At 37.0% G+C, this 19,997-nt stretch overlaps 1 protein-coding gene across 4 annotated transcripts in view; it reads right to left on the bottom strand.

Annotated features, from left to right (window-relative positions):
• Positions 1 to 4,007: 4,007 nt before the first annotated feature.
• runx1t1 (RUNX1 partner transcriptional co-repressor 1) overlaps positions 4,008 to 19,997 on the bottom strand; it is a 102,153-nt gene continuing 86,163 nt past the window's right edge. For 2 of the 4 annotated variants that reach the window (XM_030147824.1, XM_030147825.1), the window contains exons 8-11: positions 16,663 to 16,858; positions 14,581 to 14,649; positions 10,530 to 10,762; positions 4,008 to 8,359 (exon numbers count right to left, since the gene is read on the bottom strand). In XM_030147824.1, coding sequence (XP_030003684.1) covers positions 8,039 to 8,359; positions 10,530 to 10,762; positions 14,581 to 14,649; positions 16,663 to 16,858 — 819 coding nt within the window. In that variant the 3' untranslated portion in view covers positions 4,008 to 8,038. The remainder of the gene's footprint in view (positions 8,360 to 10,529; positions 10,763 to 14,580; positions 14,650 to 16,662; positions 16,859 to 19,997) is intronic. The other 2 variants (XM_030147826.1, XM_030147827.1) reach the window with 1 other exon arrangement.

Raw genomic sequence — 19,997 nt, 5'->3', positions numbered from 1 at the left:
TATTAATTATTGAATTTAAAAGAACAATAAATATGATGTTACTCAGGAAGTACTCAGTACTTGAGTAATTTTGTCATTAAGTACTTTTTTTTACTTTTACTTGAGTAATTATTTGGATGACTACTTTTTACTTGTACTTGAGTAATATTTTTCTAAAGTAACTACTTTTACTTGTGTATAATTTTTGGCTCCTCTACCCACCTCTGGCGGTCACTCTGTAAAGTGCTCACGTTGCTGGGCCTCACCGGGGAGGCAAAGAAGAAGACTATCAGATCTGCAACTGAAGCTGCAGGAAAAGCCACAGGGTGGCTGAAGAGGGCAGATCTGTGGGCAAACGCTGCTGGGACACAGGCTGGGGTCTGATCAACCCCGGTCGGGTCGCCTGGGTAATTGTGTATAATGTTTGAAAGACCTGAAACACCCAATGACCCCAGGTAACATCACTGATGATGTGTCCCAACCTATCCGCAAGATGTATCTTTCAACAATAATTAATGCTGATGTTTATATCTCAAACTAGAAGCACTCGGAGAGCGCAGACCTCCGCCAAGGCTGATCAGTGGCCCCCCCTGTGGGCCCCCCCACGCCAAGGAGGTTATGTTTTTGCCAGGGTTTGTTTGTTTGTTTGTCTGTCTGTCTGTCCGTTAGTGTGCAACATAACTCAAAAAGTTATGGACAGATTTTGATGAAATTTTCAGGGTTTGTTGGAAATGGGCCCCCCCGTGGGCCCCCCCACCCCCGATCACCACCAAAATTTAATCATTTCTTCCTTATCCCATTTCCAACAAACCCTGAAAATTTCATCAAAATCTGTCCATAACTTTTTGAGTTATGTTGCACACTAACGGACAGACAGACAAACAAACAAACAAACAAACAAACAAACAAACCCTGGCAAAAACATAACCTTCTTGGCGGAGGTAATCAGCATGAACAGGACATCTTACAGCTGTAGCCATGATGTGTCCCAATATTTTTGTCCACATAATTCATATACGTCAATATTTCCTTAAAGTTTAATGAGGGATTTTTCTTCCTAAGTGAGATGTGAAGAAAGTAGATGGTTAGTTGTGGTAGAAAATTATTATTTACAGTCAGAGCAGGAAAAATATTTTTGAAATTTAGAGATAGAACATTTAAAATCATGGTCATGGATAAAAAAAGCCCAAAACAAAATCAGTGTTGAGAGAAATTAAGTAAAAACCATCTCTGAGGCATTTTGGAAGCAAAGATAATAATGTAACCCAAACTAACCAATGGAATATTTATCCCAATATAAAACCATATTATGACTTTAGTCATTATTGTTTTGTATCCCAGACAACTGTTAGAAAAGAAACACCTGAATTCAATGTGTCCCAATACTTTTGTCTATATAGTGTATGACTTTGAGGCTAACATGTCTGTACATACACACTGATGGTCCTTTCACACACATGCAGGTCGACCATGTGGACACTAATGCAGCCCCAGACCATCACAGATGCGACATTTGCATCGTTCACTGATAACAGTTTAGATGGTGATTTTCATCTTCGACAAGTAGAACCCATCATCCATTTTCATGAAAACCAGTTGAAATGTGAAAATATTTGACCACAATGCAGCTGTGGTTTGTATCTCAGTTTAAATGAGATGAGCTGGAGTCCATAGACGTCAGTATTGTATCACCTATAGTTCTTCCTCCTTGGGTAATAAACCTCCAGGCTGCCTTTTTGGATGAGGTGGTGGACTGGGTTCAGTGAAAATGCTTTTCCAAAACCTTCTTGTGTCCATTTGTTTATGCTCATTTTGGTACCGTGATAGTTTCTCCTGCAATGCTACCTGAGGGTCAAAGGTCACACACATTCCTCAATGGTTTCTTGAATCTTTTCATAGTATTTTATCCTGTAGATCAGCTTTCTCAGCTGAAGGATTATTACCATAAAGTAGGTTGTGTACACTTAAAAAAACACAAAAATGGACTGACAAACACTGAAAATAAAAATGACTCTCTAAAAAAAGTCTATGACATATCAGAAGTAAAATATCAACAATGAAATACGTAAAAATGGAAGATGAATGGTCAGTAGAATGGTGGGGTCCAGGGCTGTGGGTGTTCAAGGGGTAGTGAAGTGAAGTAAAATTAACATTATAAATGCTTCAAATCACAAAATTATATTGTTTTACTGTTTTTTTTATTATCATACACTAATAAAATGAATACAATTTAACCTCACTAATGTGACCACTTTTGGAACCAAAACCACCAACCAAAACCATCTACTGATCTAAACTGTTTAATTCCTGTTGATCCACTAATCCTATCAGTACTTGTAAATAATTGGTGTAAAATGCAGTTTGTCATCTTTTCATGGTCATCAGATATGACCCATTTGGACGTTCAGAGGCTCCTGAGTGAACGTGGAAACACCATCATCTTCTACAACATTGATTCACCAGTAAAACCCATGGAGTTGGATCAATGACAGTGAATGGAGACACATGTTTTGTCTTCAGTTAATGATAGATTTTACTAAAAAAGTCACTTTTTCCTCAGTTTTCTCTATTTTTGATATAATGACCCTCAACTTTAATCTGAGCTTTAATGAACATGTATATGATCAGTGAATGAAATACTGGAAAGTACATGATTCACACTGATAAAATATAAAACATAACAACAATATTATAAATAAATGCTGAAAGGTTAGATATAGAGAAAATGTCATTTTGGAACTGACATTAAAGTAGTGCTGGGTCTTTATGGGTTAATAAGGTTGGCCTCAGTTATGGCTTTGAATTCCATCAAATTCCAAATAATTTAATATTGGAATCAACAGGATCCAGTAGAGGTATAGGCCTATGTTTGACAACTTTGTATGTTCACTCAATCACTGGCTGTGTTCTGTGGCAACTCACAGATATTTACTATTCAGTCCATGCAGTTCTGTAGTTCTGACTATAATAACACATTCCATACCTTCTATGGCTGCCCATTTGTTTTTCATGCAGGCAGGTATGTAAATCTGTCGTTGCAATGAATATCTTTTCTTTTTACCTTTTTCCCTTTTCTTTTACCTTTTTCTTTTTCTAAAACATGGGCCTGATGGGTCCCATGAGCACAAGGGCCCCATGCTAATCTGTGTATGTTAACCCTTCAGTGTATCATATATGATACATACCGATCAAAGGCATAGAGTTACTTCCCTATTTGCTAATTTAAGTACTTTCCTGCTTTTTCAATTATTCTTAAATAATTTTTATTTTGAACTCAAAATTTTCCATTATTTTTTTGTGTATATTTGTATTATTTTGTACTAGAATTTCTTCATCATGTTATATAGATTATTTTATTTTGTACTAGAATTTCTCAATCATTTTATGTAGGTTTTATTGTTTTTTACTGGAATTTTTTCAATCATTTTATAAAGATGTAATTATTTTGTACAGATTTTTTAAAACTATTTTACAGATTTAAAAAAAAAAAAAATTGTAATTAAATTTTCAATCAGTTTTACTTATCTTTTTTTTTTTTTTTTTTTTTTTAATTTTGTACAAAAATGTTTCAAACATTGTTGTTACAGTTTTTTTTATCAATCTATAATTTTTACATTATTTGAATTCAGTTTAGTAACTAACATATGTTTAATTTACCTAATCTATACTATTAAATTATTTCTAAGAAAACAATCAGAACTGCAGTAAACATCAAATCTAAACGTCAATAAAATAAATGTTTCATTTTATCGACCATTTATATTTTTATTCCCATGTGTAGTTGTCTTAGGGGCAGCCTTTTCCAGTTCAGTAAATGTTCAAAACAATTAACAAATCACAAACTTTGTTGTTTTTCACATTTTAGAAAATGTCCCAGCGTTGTACAAGCTACATGCTGACTAACACTGCTGTCTATTTATAAACATATCTCTAAATGACAAAAGGTCAGTGTTATGTTGTGTTACTTTTGCGTTACATTTATTACATCCTGTTTGTGTAATTACAAAACATGAGCCTTAAGCGTGCGATGCAGGTATTAACATATTTATTACACCGTAAAGAGAACAACAATACCAGAATTATACTGCAAAGTTTCACAGACTGACAGACCATAGTTTACAGCCCAAAAAGAATTTAAAAAAAGAAAAGAAAAAGAAAATAAAATCAACAAGAAACCACAGTTCTGACATAGTAGACTGGAAAGCTCTCTAGAGGACACTGACCCTAGGCGATGGAGAGACCGCCCAGCGTCAGCCTACCACTAACCTGTGGTTTTCATGTCTCAATTAAGTATTGCACAACAACTTTAAATCATGTGAGCTCTTTTTTTTTCCACAATAAATTTTCTCAATAGAATGCAAAAAACCCCTCCCACCCCTCAAGATCAACTCACTCCCCCAGATTAATGCTACGGCCTTTTTGCTGTCCACTGCTGGCCCCCGCACGCTTCTCCAATGTTTACAAGTAGGAAATGTAAATAATATTTCCTCACCGTTGTGAAAAACAGGCATGCCTAAATTCATAGCCTTAAAAAAATTTTGTTCAGGTTTTTTTTTTTTTTGTATAAGCATTGCTGTTTGCATTCCCCCTGTTTGGACTGACCGTAGCTGACAAGTTGACAAGCACTTCAGCATGTCTTCACAACAGAGAAGAGGAGAAAAAAGGGAAACGAGGGGGAAAAGAAAAGAGCAGGAGAAACCACATTTCATATCTGTGACCTTAGCTTGTATCATCGAAATAGGAATCGACAAAACATTTTCCTTTAAAATTAGCACAATATTCTTTTTTTTTTTTTTTGTTTTTTGATCTGTTCAAACAATTCAAACTCTTGATGTACTCTAGAAACGCCACAGGCATAAAAGGAACATAACAAAAGACTTTTTCTTTTTTTTTTTTTTCTCATTTCTATTCATTTATGTTTCATTTATTTATGAGGTCTGCATTGTTACCAAGTAGTGATATGGTTTTGCAGCTGTATGAGCTTCAACTTTGGGTTTTTTAAAATTTTCCTGTTCTCTTGTGCCCATTTGGTTTCGACTAGACCAGTATCAGCGCCGCCACTGATGCTCTTATCGTGCTGTAAGAGGTAGAGTGAGACTTGTTTGCCACCGAGGAATTTGTAGCAAAACACACATGGAGGAGGGAAGAAAGAAAAAATAGAGCTTCTTAAAGAATCATTGAGTGACAATGTACAGTATGTCCAAGTTTTTTTCTTTTTTTTTTCTTTTTTTTTCTTTTGAACCCAGGTTTCGCCCTGATAGTGATGAACACACACATTATTTGTTGTATACTTTGAAAAACACTAGTGTTAAAACAGCTCGGCTGTTTCTTCACAGCTTCTGAGGAGTCGCTAGGAGGGTGTCAGACACCTTTTTGGATTTGTTTAACCCTTTAAGTCAAGAATGCAGGTGTGTATTTATTTAGACAAGAAGGGAGGGATGAGGAAGTATTCAACTACCCAGGACCTTTGTGGGCCTCCACTTGTTCCTTGAGGTCAGAATTTGTAACGCGCTTCTGTGTAGCACCAAGGGGTGAGGACGGAGCGTTCGTGTGCGTCGGGGTAAGTGCTTTTTTACTGTGAATGAGAGGTTTGTTTGATTTATACTGAAAGTTTACAATAAAGATGCAACGAACTAAAAACAAAAAAAAGAGGACATAGTTTGATATAAATAAATAGAAAATAAACGGCATTGGTGTGAAAGCCCAGTCTCACATTCAACCTCTTTGAGAAAACTTAGAACTGCTTAAAGCTGAAATGGGCATTTAATCTGACGTTTGTGTGATCAGAAAATGCCTAAACAAGAAAAAAAAGTCAAACAAACGTTTTGAGAAAGTTCTTTGCGTTCATGTCACATTGGTTATTATTGCTCCAGTTAAAACGTGACGCTGCTGTGAAACATTTACACCGTCTCCTTTCACAACGCTAGATGAGTGCCACTGTTTGCTCTTTTCAGAAAAACACTAAAATAAATAACTTTCACTACACTGATTTTTTTTTTGTTTGTTTTTACTTGCGTGACTATGAATGAAAACTGTAAAAATAAATAACCAGATGTCCGTGTGAACAAACCTCTTCTTGAAAATTGTTTAAATCAGGATTTTGGTCCTTGGTGTCAGTCTTTGGCTGTTTTTGGTGGTTTTTTTGTTTATCTCTTGTGTTAATACTGTGTGTTACCTGGTGCTTTGCAGTGTTAAAGCTGTCAATGGGAGTCTACACCTCTGCATTTGGAAAGTTAGTTTGTTAGAATATTTTTTTTTTTTTTACTGTTTTAAAATTTTTTTGGTTATTTTTTTCACTTTTTCTAAAAAATAACAGTTATTTAACAAACGTTCAGTAATGTGCATGCACTGTCTGTAACTATTAAAAAAGAAACAAAACATTATGGCTGCTTTACTTAGTATGCTGAGAAAAAGAAGTGGGTTTGGCATTTTTACATTTTCCAACTCCCTCAACCCATAAAAACAAACAGAAAAAAAAAAAAATCACTACATACAAAATGGTTGATGGATTATGGCTCAAAATACCGACAACACAACCCAAAAGAAGCATGCCAAAATAACCTCTGTGACAGTGCAAATACATTTGTGTATGTCCCTTATACAAAACATTTAGGTTAGCATTCCGCGCAACATGCTAGTTCTCAGAAAAGTTCTGGGTCGGAGTCGAGTAGCAGCTCTGAGATATAGCTTGTGTCTTTTCTTGAGGACAAAGTAAAACTTATAGAACTACGAGAGATCTACCACTTACACACAGAATAAAAAAGAAGCTCAGAGAGAAAAAAGAAAACAAAAAAAAATAACACTTCTTTTTTTTTTATCTCTTTTTGCACCAGCTAGAGAGAGTAATGAAAGACTTAAGAGTTGTGACTGGTTGGAGTTCTATGCATTGTCACAATTGTCCAACACATATACAATAAATAACCATCGGTGACACCACAGGACAGAAGTCTTTAACACCATGACACCTACAGAAAAAGAACATGAATAAAGATGAAAGTGTCGTCTTCGAGTTGAGACAGCAGGGGCGTGTCGGGTGCAGACTACGACTGTGGGTGTTTTCAGCTCTGAGCCCACGGGGGCTGAGCTGTCATGGGGAGTCCACAGTCTCAGCCAGGAAAGAGGAGGGGGGGGGGGGGGGGGGGGTGATGACTTCACTTCCTGTTGCTTCTGCGAACCGCCAAGCGTGCACGTGCGGATCATAGTCCATACATCCTCCGCGTGTGCACCGGGCAAAGTTTTGTATCACGTCCAAGAATTCTTTGCTTTTACATCATTCGGGGAGACGCATTTATATTTCCCAGCCCACTGACCTGGATATTATTACAAGTGAGAGGGAAATAACATTGGTTGAACAGCTGGCTCTCCCAGCAATCTGCTGCACATCTGCCTGTTTCATTGGCAGTCTGTGGGCCACAGATCCAGTCCGTCTCCCTCCCCTCACCAGGCAGTCGATGCCTTTATCCGTCCATTTGTCACATTTATATCTAATATCTTTCTTTACACAGAGTATTGATGACTTCTGTCTCATGATCCCTTGGTTAATGACTTTTTGAGGTTGACTATTCTTCATGTCCCAGATACAGGAAGGAAATAAGCATTAAGTTAAGGATGGAGAACGAAAACGTTGAAAAAAGGGGCAGTCAGATATACTTGTGGAGTTCACGGCTATCTGAGTTCAGTCTCTTCATATTTACAGAAGAAAATAAGATAAACTACAATGACAACATTAACAACAACGGGCACAACAACAAACGGACAACAAGAATAGCAAGTGTAACAATAAAATGGCGTCAATATTTAAATTCATTCATTCAAAACAAAGAATATCTTTGTGTTTCTTTAAAGTCATGGCAAGTCAATATGACCTGATTATGGACCTCCTCCTACTTCTATGACTACACTGCAAGACAGAAGCATTGCCGTCTCTTCCTGTTAGCCACTTTAGCTTAGTATCTGTGCAGGGCAATGTAGACAGTCATGCTGTTTGTGGGGTCGGGGAGGGGGGGGGGCCGCGGGGCCCCCGAGGCCTGGGCCTCCGTCCCCCTGTGGCGTGAGTCTCTTAGCGTGGTGCGCCGTCCAGGGCAGAGGATGATGGGGTGCTGGGGGTGGATGAGCGAGGGGTAGCAGCAGGTGGTGTTGCAGCCGGACTCCCGGTCCCGCTGCTCGGAGTGCAGGCGGAGGAGCTGATGGGAGCGGGGGTCTCTGACCCGGGGACCCCTCCCTGCTGCTGACTGGCCTGCTGCTGCTGGGCCTGGAGGGTTTGGCCACAGACGTGGTGGTGCTTCTCCCAGTCCTTGTGCTGGCAGAAGGAGCCGCAGTAGCGTGCTGTGTTGCAGCCGCTGCACGTCTCGCTGGCTTTACGTCCGCAGTTCCAGCAGCTCTGATGGAAAAAAACAGTGGAGACAATGTTAACTCAAACACATCACGGAGCAGCAGGATTCCCAGTTGGCCAGGCAGTGCATGTTTAAAGTATATGTTTATCAGTAGATTCACTTCTTTAAAGATTCATAAAAATAGCATATGTTAAGAAATAACGTTATCACTTTTACATTTTCTGTGTTTACCTTAAAAAAAACCCAAAAAAACTACCATCCCTTTTCAGTGCCTTCAATACCTGTGTAACATGCTTAATATGGTTTTGCAAGTTTCTCATCATTAAATGGTTATGGAAATGTCAAAAAAGGAAATCATTTTTAGGTTTTTTTGCCCTTTTATTTTGGAAAAAGAGATAATGCATTTCATGTGAAAAGGACAAACCATTCACTGTAATGTGAATGGACCACCTTCTCATACACTAAAGCATAAAAATATAGGCGGTGTAAACAGGTAGAGTGGACTGATGAGACTTACAACTTCACTAAAGCACACGAACCTTTAATTATTAAATCCGTAATGAAAATCCCAGATTACTCTGTGCCTCCATCAAACTGAAGGTCGTTATCAAATGTTTAAGGGAATAAGAGGACGCTCTCACATCAGACACTGACTTAACAAACATAATGTGAAGATTAGCAGCAGATATTAGCGCACCAATGTGCACACGATCAAACAAGCATCTGCCTTTTTTATCACTTAAGCTTAAAACAAACCACAGACGCATCAAATCCCAGCACTTAGAGTCTCTTATATGTATGTTATGAACCACAGGGAGAGTATGTCAGGACGGCTGCTTATCCACAGGAAACAGGAGAACAAGGTTATAAACGGCTTCTGAAAGTTCTCCCCTTAGGCGCGTCCTGCTCATAAACATTACTTGAGCGATTAATGTCAGATGTGAGCCATATTTCCTTCACTCCAGACTGATTAAATGTTAAGGTCTCCGATGATGATTAGCAAATGAAAGCGTCTTTCTTTATGTTGTCTCAGCTGAATAGGTAGCAGTTTTTTAAACATGGGAGAAAAAAAGCAGAGGAGTAAAGTGATGATGAAAGAAGCCACATTAACCCTGCTCCTCTTTCTACTGACTCTAAGGAATACACGTACGGTAATGGAAGACATGCACCAGAGGTGGAGAGGAAATACTACTGACAGGTATCTGCACTTTACTTGTTTTTTTTTTTTTAAATTCATGTTATGTTTAATATCTATACCTGCTCAACTACATTTTCAAAACAGGATTATTATTCTGCATGAGACGGGAATTGTTAATTTTTCATTTTGCAGCGTTGCACTCCAATTTGGATCTTAATAGATGGCACAACAACGTATAATACACAGTCTCACAGAAGTAGGGAAAAATGTAAAACAATGTAAAGGACAAACAAGACAATAAAATGAGATGGACAGACTTTGTAGATATTGTCCCAAGGAAGTTACATATAAAATTTGAAATGAATCTGACCAGTTGTTAGTCAGAGAGGATGTTTGAGGACATTGCTAACGATGACGAAGATGACGACGACACAGCGCCTTCACAACAGCTCATGGCCTATCAGTCGGTGAGTCTGAACAGCCTAACATTTTTGCACTTATTATTTCTTTAATTATCATATCAATAATATATTGTTTAGTACATATTGTACAAATTGCTGTTCTTATTTTGTGTCTTAATAGAGTGTTTTAATATGTATATTTGGTGTGTGTGCATATTATTTTTCTGTTGTATTGATAATTTCTTTCCTGCTACTTTTTTTTTTTTTTTTTTTTTTTTTATTATACTTGATTGGAGTGACTGTAACACCCAATAATTTCCCCCTGGGATTAATAAAGTTTTCTGATTCTGACATGTGACAAGACATGTTACTTTTAAACATTTCAGAGCCTGTACTTCTTCACTTTGACTGCAGTTAAGAAGTTGAATCACTACCTCAGTTTCTATACACACATCTGTATGCCTGCTTGAAAGTGAAAGTCAAATAAAGAAAGTATGTAATTTTTCTTCCAATAGGTTAGTAAAGTACAACAATGTTACCTTTGAAAGAATAAATAAGATATCTTGGTTATTTGGGATGGTAACCAAATAGTCAAAGCGCCAAAGAAAGACACAACATTGTAACCATGATGCTAAAAGGTGACACTGTTTTAATGAGTTACAGAGTGCATGACGGTACCTCGCTGGAGTCCTCCTGTTGGTTGATGATGGAGAGCGCGTCCTCGGCAGCCTGCCGCTTGGCCTCGGCTACTGTGCGCTCCATTTTGGCGCGCTCGCTGCTGATCATCTCGTGAGCTTTGCGCTCAGCCTCTGACACGGCCTTCTGCAGCTCTGACATGGCCTGACGCTTCACCTCATTCACTGCCTCTTCTGGAAAGAGTGTGGATACAGAGGAAGTCAAGCCTCCCGTACCTGCAATGCAGTGTCCAGTATATCATCTGCTCTTTAAGACTGTTTTATGTTCTTTCAATAAGAACACATTGTCATATGAAACAACACAGTGATACATTTACTTGTCTGTCACACATGAATCAAACAGCTTTATCAGTCATGCAGCCTCTTTTACATGGTTGTTCTTATTTGTTTTGTGATTAGTATGACCTAAGGGTTCCCCAACACCACATGTACTGGATCTGATATCTACTATTACCCCGCCCCCCGAAGGGGGGGCAAGGGGGTTGTTTTTGGTTCGATTTGTGTCTTTGTTTGTTAACACTTTAGCAGCAAAACTATTGGTTGAATTCATATCAGATTTGGTTTATAGATTGCCAGTGACCCAGAATAGATGTGATTACATTTTGGGAAAAGTATGTCAAAGTTCACATAGTTTATGAATTAAATTTATTAATTTTTTTCCCATTTACTTACAATAGCTGAAATTTGTTTATGCTGTCTGTGCTGATGGTGACATCAGCACATGTATAGACATGACGACATCAGCTGGATCAATGCCAAAATAAGCTTCAATATGTGCGAGGGGTGGGGTTTGTTGTGCCTGGCACCACTTATTATTCTTGGTTTTTCTAATGCAGAACCTGGATTACACTGACGATCCTAGTGACAGATTCACTACAGATTCACTGCTGTCAAAGTACTGCCAATACAAAAACCACTGCAGACATTAGTGATATATCAGTTGAACATCACTATCAATGAGCCTGTTTACATGCACACCAATATGCCGATCATTATCCAATTTCTGGAGATAATGGCAGTTATCTGATTATGACAAATCAGATTAACACACCTGGATTTCTGCCCAATACTCTGATGTCTTCCTGCATGTACACAGGTGTACACAGGTGTATACAGTGTAAACACATTTAAAATAGAGGAGAACAGAAGTTACATAGTTAAACATGAGCAGAAGATGACAGATAGTTTAAGTCTACCATCACTATGTATGTATGCACTGGACTGGAGCATCTAAACCAGAGTTTTTCAATTATCGCATTTCTTAAGTACATGTAAATGCGTCAGATTATTACAATTATCATGGTCATGTAAACAATCTTAGTGGTAGATAATATTTGCTGATACTGTCCAATATCAGTATTGGTATATAAGACATCTTTTTACTGATGGTGGTGGAACCTTTTTATGTGTTGGGTTTTACTGAAGGTTTTCTCATAAATTTGTGTGACCGAATCTGCGTTCATTCATAGATCATGTGATGAAGAGCTGAAATCATTTAAAATAGTAACTACTTTGTATGTATATAATGATAATTATGTAATGGAATAAATAACAAAAAAAAAAAAGAAAGAAACAGACAGTAACATCAGGGTCAGCATCTTCCATCAGTCAAAGTGTCATTTTAAGTATTGGTATCGGCCAAAAATTTTACAATTGGTGCACTGATCCCTGATAAATATGCACTGCCCCTTTTCAGAGTTACATGTTTTAACACTCACAATGCTCATAGAACTCTAACCTCGGATTGTGGTTTTTTTATTCATCTAAAATCTAGTTTCATGTGGCTAAACTACACTTTAAAAACCGTTAAACACCCACCAGGTCACCAGGGACCCGTTTTACAGTTTGGGTTAGGGTTACATTTGGGCCGTGGTTGAACAGATGTGGTTTATATTGGGTTTAAACACATAAACTAGAAGATGTTCCCTAACACATACATATTGGTTTACAGCTTTAACACTAGTTCCATGTAAACAATATGTGTTCAAATATGTAAATCCATTTCCTTTACTAAATGGGAGGGCCAAGTCTAAAATAAAATATGAACTTCTTATATGAAACCTCAGCATCTGAACTACATAAGTAAGAAGAATAACATTAATATCTAATCCAGTGGTTGTAAATGTAGCGTACTGGGTACAGAACCAGCCTTGATTCAATTATTCAGGCTTTCACGACATAATATTTTATCACTCACCTACGTCTCTATGTAATGAGTACGTTTTTCTACTGTTAATCAAGTGTGATCTCTTAATTTAAGATGAAAAGTTGAATGATCTTTACAATAAAAAAACAACCTTTTTCCTTTAGAACTTAAAAATATCCTCAAGACAACAGCATGAGCCAATTAATTCCAGGTAATCACTCAGAAAATGTGCTTTTAAGCTGCGGCAATGTGTTATTTTATACTTGTTTTGTGGAATGAATAACCTTGCCGCGCGGGTGTTAAGCGGTGGAATTCCAACCGAACGTCAAAGCAAAAGGAGGGCTTTTTTGTTTGCTCCCATCAAGCCTGTAACTTGACTAATTGTGTATGCAAATCAGGCAATTTATATTTAAATTATGCATTTCCATTGTGATCCCAGAGGCCCATGTGGAGAGGGGAAGTGGGAAACCGGTAGGACACCGTGCAAGGTGCTTGAATATTTATCACCAACTGTAAACATTTTGCCCATTTCAAACAGATGTATTCAGCACCGCACTTCATTGTGTTAAAAATCCTATTTTGCAATCCTCCCGGGTCACATTTAAATCAGTCTCTCCTCAGTCGGGATGTATGTGACTGAAGTGGAGAGGATGGCGAAAATACTGAGTAGGATGCAAAGAGAACAAAAAATAAAAACGGCCCACGCTACTTATCCAACAAAACAAAAGATAAATAGAGCTTTATGTCAACCAAATCTGCTTCATTTCACACTTGTACGACAAATGTTAAAAAGACTGTTTTCTGTAACTGACTGAATGTGCGCTTTTCTGAAAACAGAGACGTTTTCTTTCCATCGTGATGGAGGTAAATTTTTAAACCAGGGTGGTTTTGTCTTTAACCTACTGTGCTGCCTGAAGTCATGGAAATTGCCCTGGTGTCGTGTGATATATGCCTTGTGCATGGAATTGTGATTACACACCAAATGCCTTAGATGGAAGATCGATCAAAGCTGGTGAGGGGAGGAGAGAAGTGGAGAGCAAGGCAGAGTCCCGATGGTGATACCCAATTCAATTTAAATGCATATTACTTGTTCTGAGTATCTCACACATCATGCTTGGTCAAGCAAGGGGACAATTTCTTTTCTCCAAGGGGTTTAAAGGCAGATATACTGTATCACTGACGGTGAATACAAAGTGGATTTCTCAGGCTCGGTGAAAATATTCTCGCAGTTCTTCAGAACAGCGATAACGGTGATCTCAGCTGTGCTAGTGAGCTGAGAGATTACTATTTGTGTACTCTGAAAATTTAATGAAAGCTGTTAAAGCAATAAGCTAGTTTCAGTGCTTGATCTTAACTGCTTCTACAAATTTTCCCTATTTCAATTTTACTTTGGTTAAATAGAAAAGCTGTGACGTCTTTATCACTGAGGGGATTACGAAAGTGCCAAAAGCAAAAAGATATCAAGTCTTGCTACTGGACTTTTCAGTGCAGAAGGACCCAACCAGCTGTGAAAGCTACTTATGTTCCCCTTCTTTGACTGGCGCAGTAAAATTGTGTTACGATCTGACATCATATTTGGAGCCTGGAGAGTGTGGTAAAACTCTTATTTCTCTTATAAGGTCTCGCCGAATCAAATATAAATGATTTTTCTTAGTGTAGTCTGACACATTAATTCAAGTCTGCCAGGGCAGGAGGTTGCAGACGGCTGACGACTTGGGGATGAGAGGGGAGAGCGGACTTTAAATAAGCATCTCTCATCCACTTCCAGCCCTGAGTCATGTGGGTAAAAAAAGACAGCTTTGACTTCTACAAAGCCGAGTCGCTCCAATTGAAGAGACGGAGAATGAAGCGGCATATAAGCGGCGGCGGGCGAAAAAGTGTAGCTCACCGGCTTTCTTCCAGATCTCTTCGGGGACGTAACCAGACACAGGCCGGTGAAGCAGCTCCCGGTGAATTTCTGGAGACAAAAAAAAAAAAAACACACACAGGCAGAGTTTAGGCATCAACAAGTCGACACTGAAAGAGTGAAGAGATGAGCAGCAACACACTAACACAGAAACAGTTCATGAATGCTCTTCAGTTTTGAGATGAAAAACCATAACAATATTACAATATTGATAAGGTATTATGTGTAATCTTTTTAAATTTAACCTTTATTCATATACTAACCCCATGTACTGTCCACCTTCCACCGTAAAACAGATCATGTCACTAGCACCACTTTATCGTGCTCATATCGCTGCTGTGCAAACACAACCACCTTAAGCTGCCGCTGCTAAGGCATATTGTACAATATTGTACAGATTCAGTGGTTTTTATATTTATTTTACTGGTTTTTATAGTAGTTTTTATTCTGTTCTATTACTCTTACAGATTGTTATCTGGGTTAGGAGAAGGGAACACACACATCTGTGAGAAAAATCAAAGTTTCTCTTATCGTATTCTGTATGCACTCATTTGTTGGCTTATTACTGTGATGCATAATAAATGCTTGTATTAAAAATATTTGACTTGTTATCTAGACACATTGGTCCTTACATCTTAATAGGATCATAAATTAAAACTCACTATGCCCATTGAAACCGTGTTACTTGAAATCTGTGTCCAAAAGTCTCTAATATATTTTCCTACATTTTGACATCAGTTTTAATATGTTAATTAACACATCATAGGCAAATTTAAGTGAATTTCCTGTGGGAACCGCATGTTAAGCACTTGTAAACCTTGTCAAAATCAGTGAAACCACACTGAGCACATTTTAAAATATTTTTGGTCAAAATTTTTATTGTATGCAATCATCATCCTTGCTATGTTTAAGTACTTACAAATACCTACTGAAATATGAAACACATTAATATAGGTTATATATGTACAAAGTTAAAGCCTATTGAACACGAAACATGTAACCGTGTCACTGCTTGACCTAACCCATCTATGTCTATCTATTTCTACCTATTGTCTATTTTTATGTATTTTTAACTATTGTTGTCTATTTTTTCATCCTGTTCATTCATGCTACACACCAAGACCTGGGAAACTGTGTTTTGTTCTGATCATGTCTGTGATCAAATGACAATAAAGCTGAGTGTGAGTCTGATTTAACCAGATAAAGTCCCATTGAGATCAGGATGTCTTTTACAAGGGCAACCTGGCAAAGAGGTCATCAGCACACACCATAATGAAAAGAGTTAAAAGATCAGTAATAATTAAAAAAAAAAAAAAAAACAGGCAAAAATTTTGCAATAACACAAAGTAATAACAAGAGTTAGAGCTAAAGCACAAATGCTTCAGTATATTTCTGTTTTGCTTACTTCTACTCATGTTTATCTTCATCATTTAGGCTTTTTGAATAAGAGTTTTGACTTAATGCTATGAAAAGACTGAAACAAAATGAAGAAAATAAACCCCAGTTTACTACATGGAATATTACAGGGGCTTTTTCTCTGCTTACACCTTGTGAAGTGTTTATACTTCTTTTTATGTCTTTATCTTGCTGCTCATTTCATCTTTTACTATTAGCTTGAAATCAAAAAAATCTGGCAACCTTTACACTTGAAGAAATACTGATTTGACATCAATCATGACAGTTGTTGATATAAAATGATATGAAAGTGTTTGTCATAACATTGTTGACCTATTGTTGACCTATATTTACATTTGCATTTATTTTTCTGACATCTTTTTATTTTACTGCCTACATTTGAATCTAAGATGTGCACTTTTTACTCCTAACATAGTTAAAACAGATACATTTATACCAACATGCACACTACTGAACAGTTAGTTCATTTTCAGTATATTGACGTTTTGCTGTATATTAATAAGAGTCTGTACTTTTACACTTATAGATGAGGTAAGGTAGTTTCTATGTTTACTAGTATTTTTTTTTTTTACTAGTATCTGTATTTCTACTTGAGTAATCAATAGAAGTACTGACGTAAAGCATCAGTCTGTGTGTGTATCATCCTACCTGGTGTTGCGTTGTCCTGTGCTGCTGGGCTCTGCTGCCTCGGCTGTCCACTAGGAGCTCCCTTTTTCAGCTCTTCTGCATCGCTGTATCGTCGAATCCAGTAGTTGAGCTCCTCGCGGTCGGCCTCCTGGCACCTCCTCAGCACCGTGAGCGAACGCCTTGTCTTCTCCACCATGTCCATGATGCAGTTCAGTAGCTGTGGGTGACACGGAGCGGAGATGGCGCTGAGTTCACACATAGACATCAAAACCTTCATTCACAACAAACCTAGGCTTCGTTTGCTGTGTATAGTATTTTCTTATTTAATAGGTACAAGGAGTGATAATGAATATCATTAAAAAAAACTACAAAATGTAAACAAGCTGGATAGCATAACTGTCTAAGTCATACACTATATGGACAAAAGTATTGGGACACGTTGAATTCAGGTGTTTCTTTTCTAACAGGGGTCTGAATCAGCACGAACAGGACATCTTACCACTGTAGCCGTGATGTGTCCCAATATTTTTGACCATATAGTTTATAAACATCAATATTTCCATAAAGTTTAATGGGAGATTTTTTTTCTTAAGTGAGATGTGAAGAAAGTAGATGGTTAGTTGTGGTAGAAAATTATTATTTAGAGTCAAAGCATGAAAAATATTTTATAAATTTAGAGGTAAAACATTTAAAATCATAGTCATGGATAAAAAAAACAAAGAAAAAACAATACCAATGTTGAGAAAAATTAAGTGAAAACCATCTCTGAGGCATTTTGGAAGATTAACAATTAACAATTTAAACCAGTCGAACCAATGCAATGATATTTATCACAATATAAAGCTATATTATGACATTTGTCAATTTTGTTTTGTATCCCAGACCCGTTAGTAAAGAAACATCTGAATTCAATGTGTCCAAATACATTTGTCCATATAGAAATTATGCTATGAGGCTAACGATACGTAAAACAAGAGAGAGGTGATGTGTAAACACCAGCAGATAAGGACATCACAAAAACACTTGGTAAGATCAGATCCAGTGGACTCACCAAGCCCCTCAGAGTCTGAGTGTGTTTTGGCAACACTTTTTTCAACACTTCTGATTTTGCCTTAAATTAAAAACTGTTTACCTTCAGCACAACCTCACCTGTGTGACTACAGTTTTTTTTTTTTCATCTGACATGCTGTATTAACCCTTGATCAGATAAGTGACTATTTTTGGTAATTTCCACACACATTAAAGACAGTGACACCGACAGTTCCAGTGAGGACAGTGAGTCAGCTACCTCAGGTCCAATGTGGTCTCCAGGGTCTGTAAAGTCCACCTCTGCATGGACAGTGAGTGGACCTGCTTTGTTAGGTACCATGAAGTAACGGTACTAATGTAAGGAATGATGTTCAAAGGGAGAATGTGGATGTGGACAGGGGTCTGGACCAGCACTTTTGTTGGTCTAATGTTCTAAAATATTCACATTACATATGTTTTTTATTTGTATTTTTTATATATACTTCTAGGATTTTCTCTTTTCTTTTTTTTTGCGACTTATGGGTAAGGAACCAAATATGGTACCTTCATTTACCTTGATTTTTTACAAATTAATTTTTATTTTATTTTTTTTTAATTTCCCAAAGTAATAAAGTCTTGTTATGTTCTCCAATAACACACTAAAGTTGAATTTGACAATTTTAGTTCTGAATTTCACAATATTTCTATGAGTGAACTAAGTAGGGTTAACACATTGAACTGAAAACCACACAAAAAATATGAAATCTGAGTATGAAAAACTTAGATTCTTTAGTGTTTTTCACCAAAAACATGTCGCACACACCATTTTTGTAACTTAGAATAAACACATAAATTGAAAATGTCCCAAAAAATAATTACAAATTTAGAAAATAACAACTATTTACATGAAAATGCAGGCAATGCCTCTGGTATTTTTTTTTTAAAACTATAAACAACTATTTACAAAACAATCTGGTATAACAGGATGCCACACGTCTGATTGGCTGATGTAGTTCACTTTTCCACCACATGGTCAGAGGTGGTGATATTCCCTTTTTTCATGCAAGTTCTTCCCTTAGACGCCGTTTTCACCGTCTCTTCCTGCACCGAACATACACCAAATGTGACGACAATATTGCTGAAAATCATGTTTATACTGTGTATCATAAGTCTGGATTTATTTGGCCTTTCAACACAATTGACTTCGTAGTTTTACTTTGACATCTGCACTTTCCACACGAGCTGAAATGAAGGCTCCGTCTGCTGATACGTCATCTTAAATCGGTCTGTGATTTGGAAACGAGTGTGCATCCAGGGACTATTTAGGTTTAAGTCTTGTCTGGTTCATGCATTTGTAACTTCAATCTTTAAGCTTAAACTCAATCTGAACTTGGGACACACTATTTTCACACTGCAGCACACTTTTTTTTTAATGACTTGCATTTTTTATTAACTTTTTCCAAACATATCACATCATCACTCATCAAATACTAACATCAGAGCATTGGTAAATTACCCACCCTCACACCCACCTGTAACCAGAAGGGGTCTTCATATCGATATTGTGGCTTTTATCCCACACACATCAACTCCGAGAATCCATGTATGTACTATACACATACACCATAAATATCTACTCAGAGGTGTCTAATCATAATATACACACGCACACATAAGGTGTGTGATCATTGTCTTTTCAGTGTGAATCCTCTTAGCCTTTAGTCTTTGAGATCTAAAGATTCCAGGTATTTGCTCCATTTCAAATGATATGTTTCTGTCTTGTCCTGCATCCTATACGACATTCTTTCATATGCTGCTACTTTTCCAACTTCCATCATACATTCCTAGAAAGAGGTTTGCAGTACACTTTTTAAACTCAATCTGTGTGTTTTGAGTTCCACGTTGGACATTATCACATGAATTCTATTTATTATAAGTCATTGTGTTACTGTCTTTTAATTGTTTTTTTACACTGCTTTTATACTGCTTCTGTCTTATGCCTGTTATTCTGATTGTATCTTTTAATCTTTTATACTTGTACTCTGAGACCTCTGCATAATAATTCCTATGCACCTGAATGTGTACAAATGGTAAATAAACTATCTTATCTTATCTTTTATCTTATCTTATCTTATCTTATATATTATATTATATTATATTATATTATATTATATTATATTATATTATATTATATTATATTATAATACCACTATGCTGTTGTTCTTCTACAGCAGGGGTGTCAAACTCATTTTAGTTCAGGGGCCACATTCAACTAAATTTGATCTCAAGTGGGCCGAACTCCAGTAAAATTATAATACAATAATATACATTACAAACAAAAAGTTAAG

Source organism: Sphaeramia orbicularis, chromosome 11 (genome assembly GCF_902148855.1).
Source record: "Sphaeramia orbicularis chromosome 11, fSphaOr1.1, whole genome shotgun sequence".
In the NCBI taxonomy this organism is placed as follows: domain Eukaryota; kingdom Metazoa; phylum Chordata; class Actinopteri; order Kurtiformes; family Apogonidae; genus Sphaeramia; species Sphaeramia orbicularis.
Note: the sequence above shows the minus strand (reverse complement) of the source record. Positions and strands in the feature narration are given on the sequence as shown.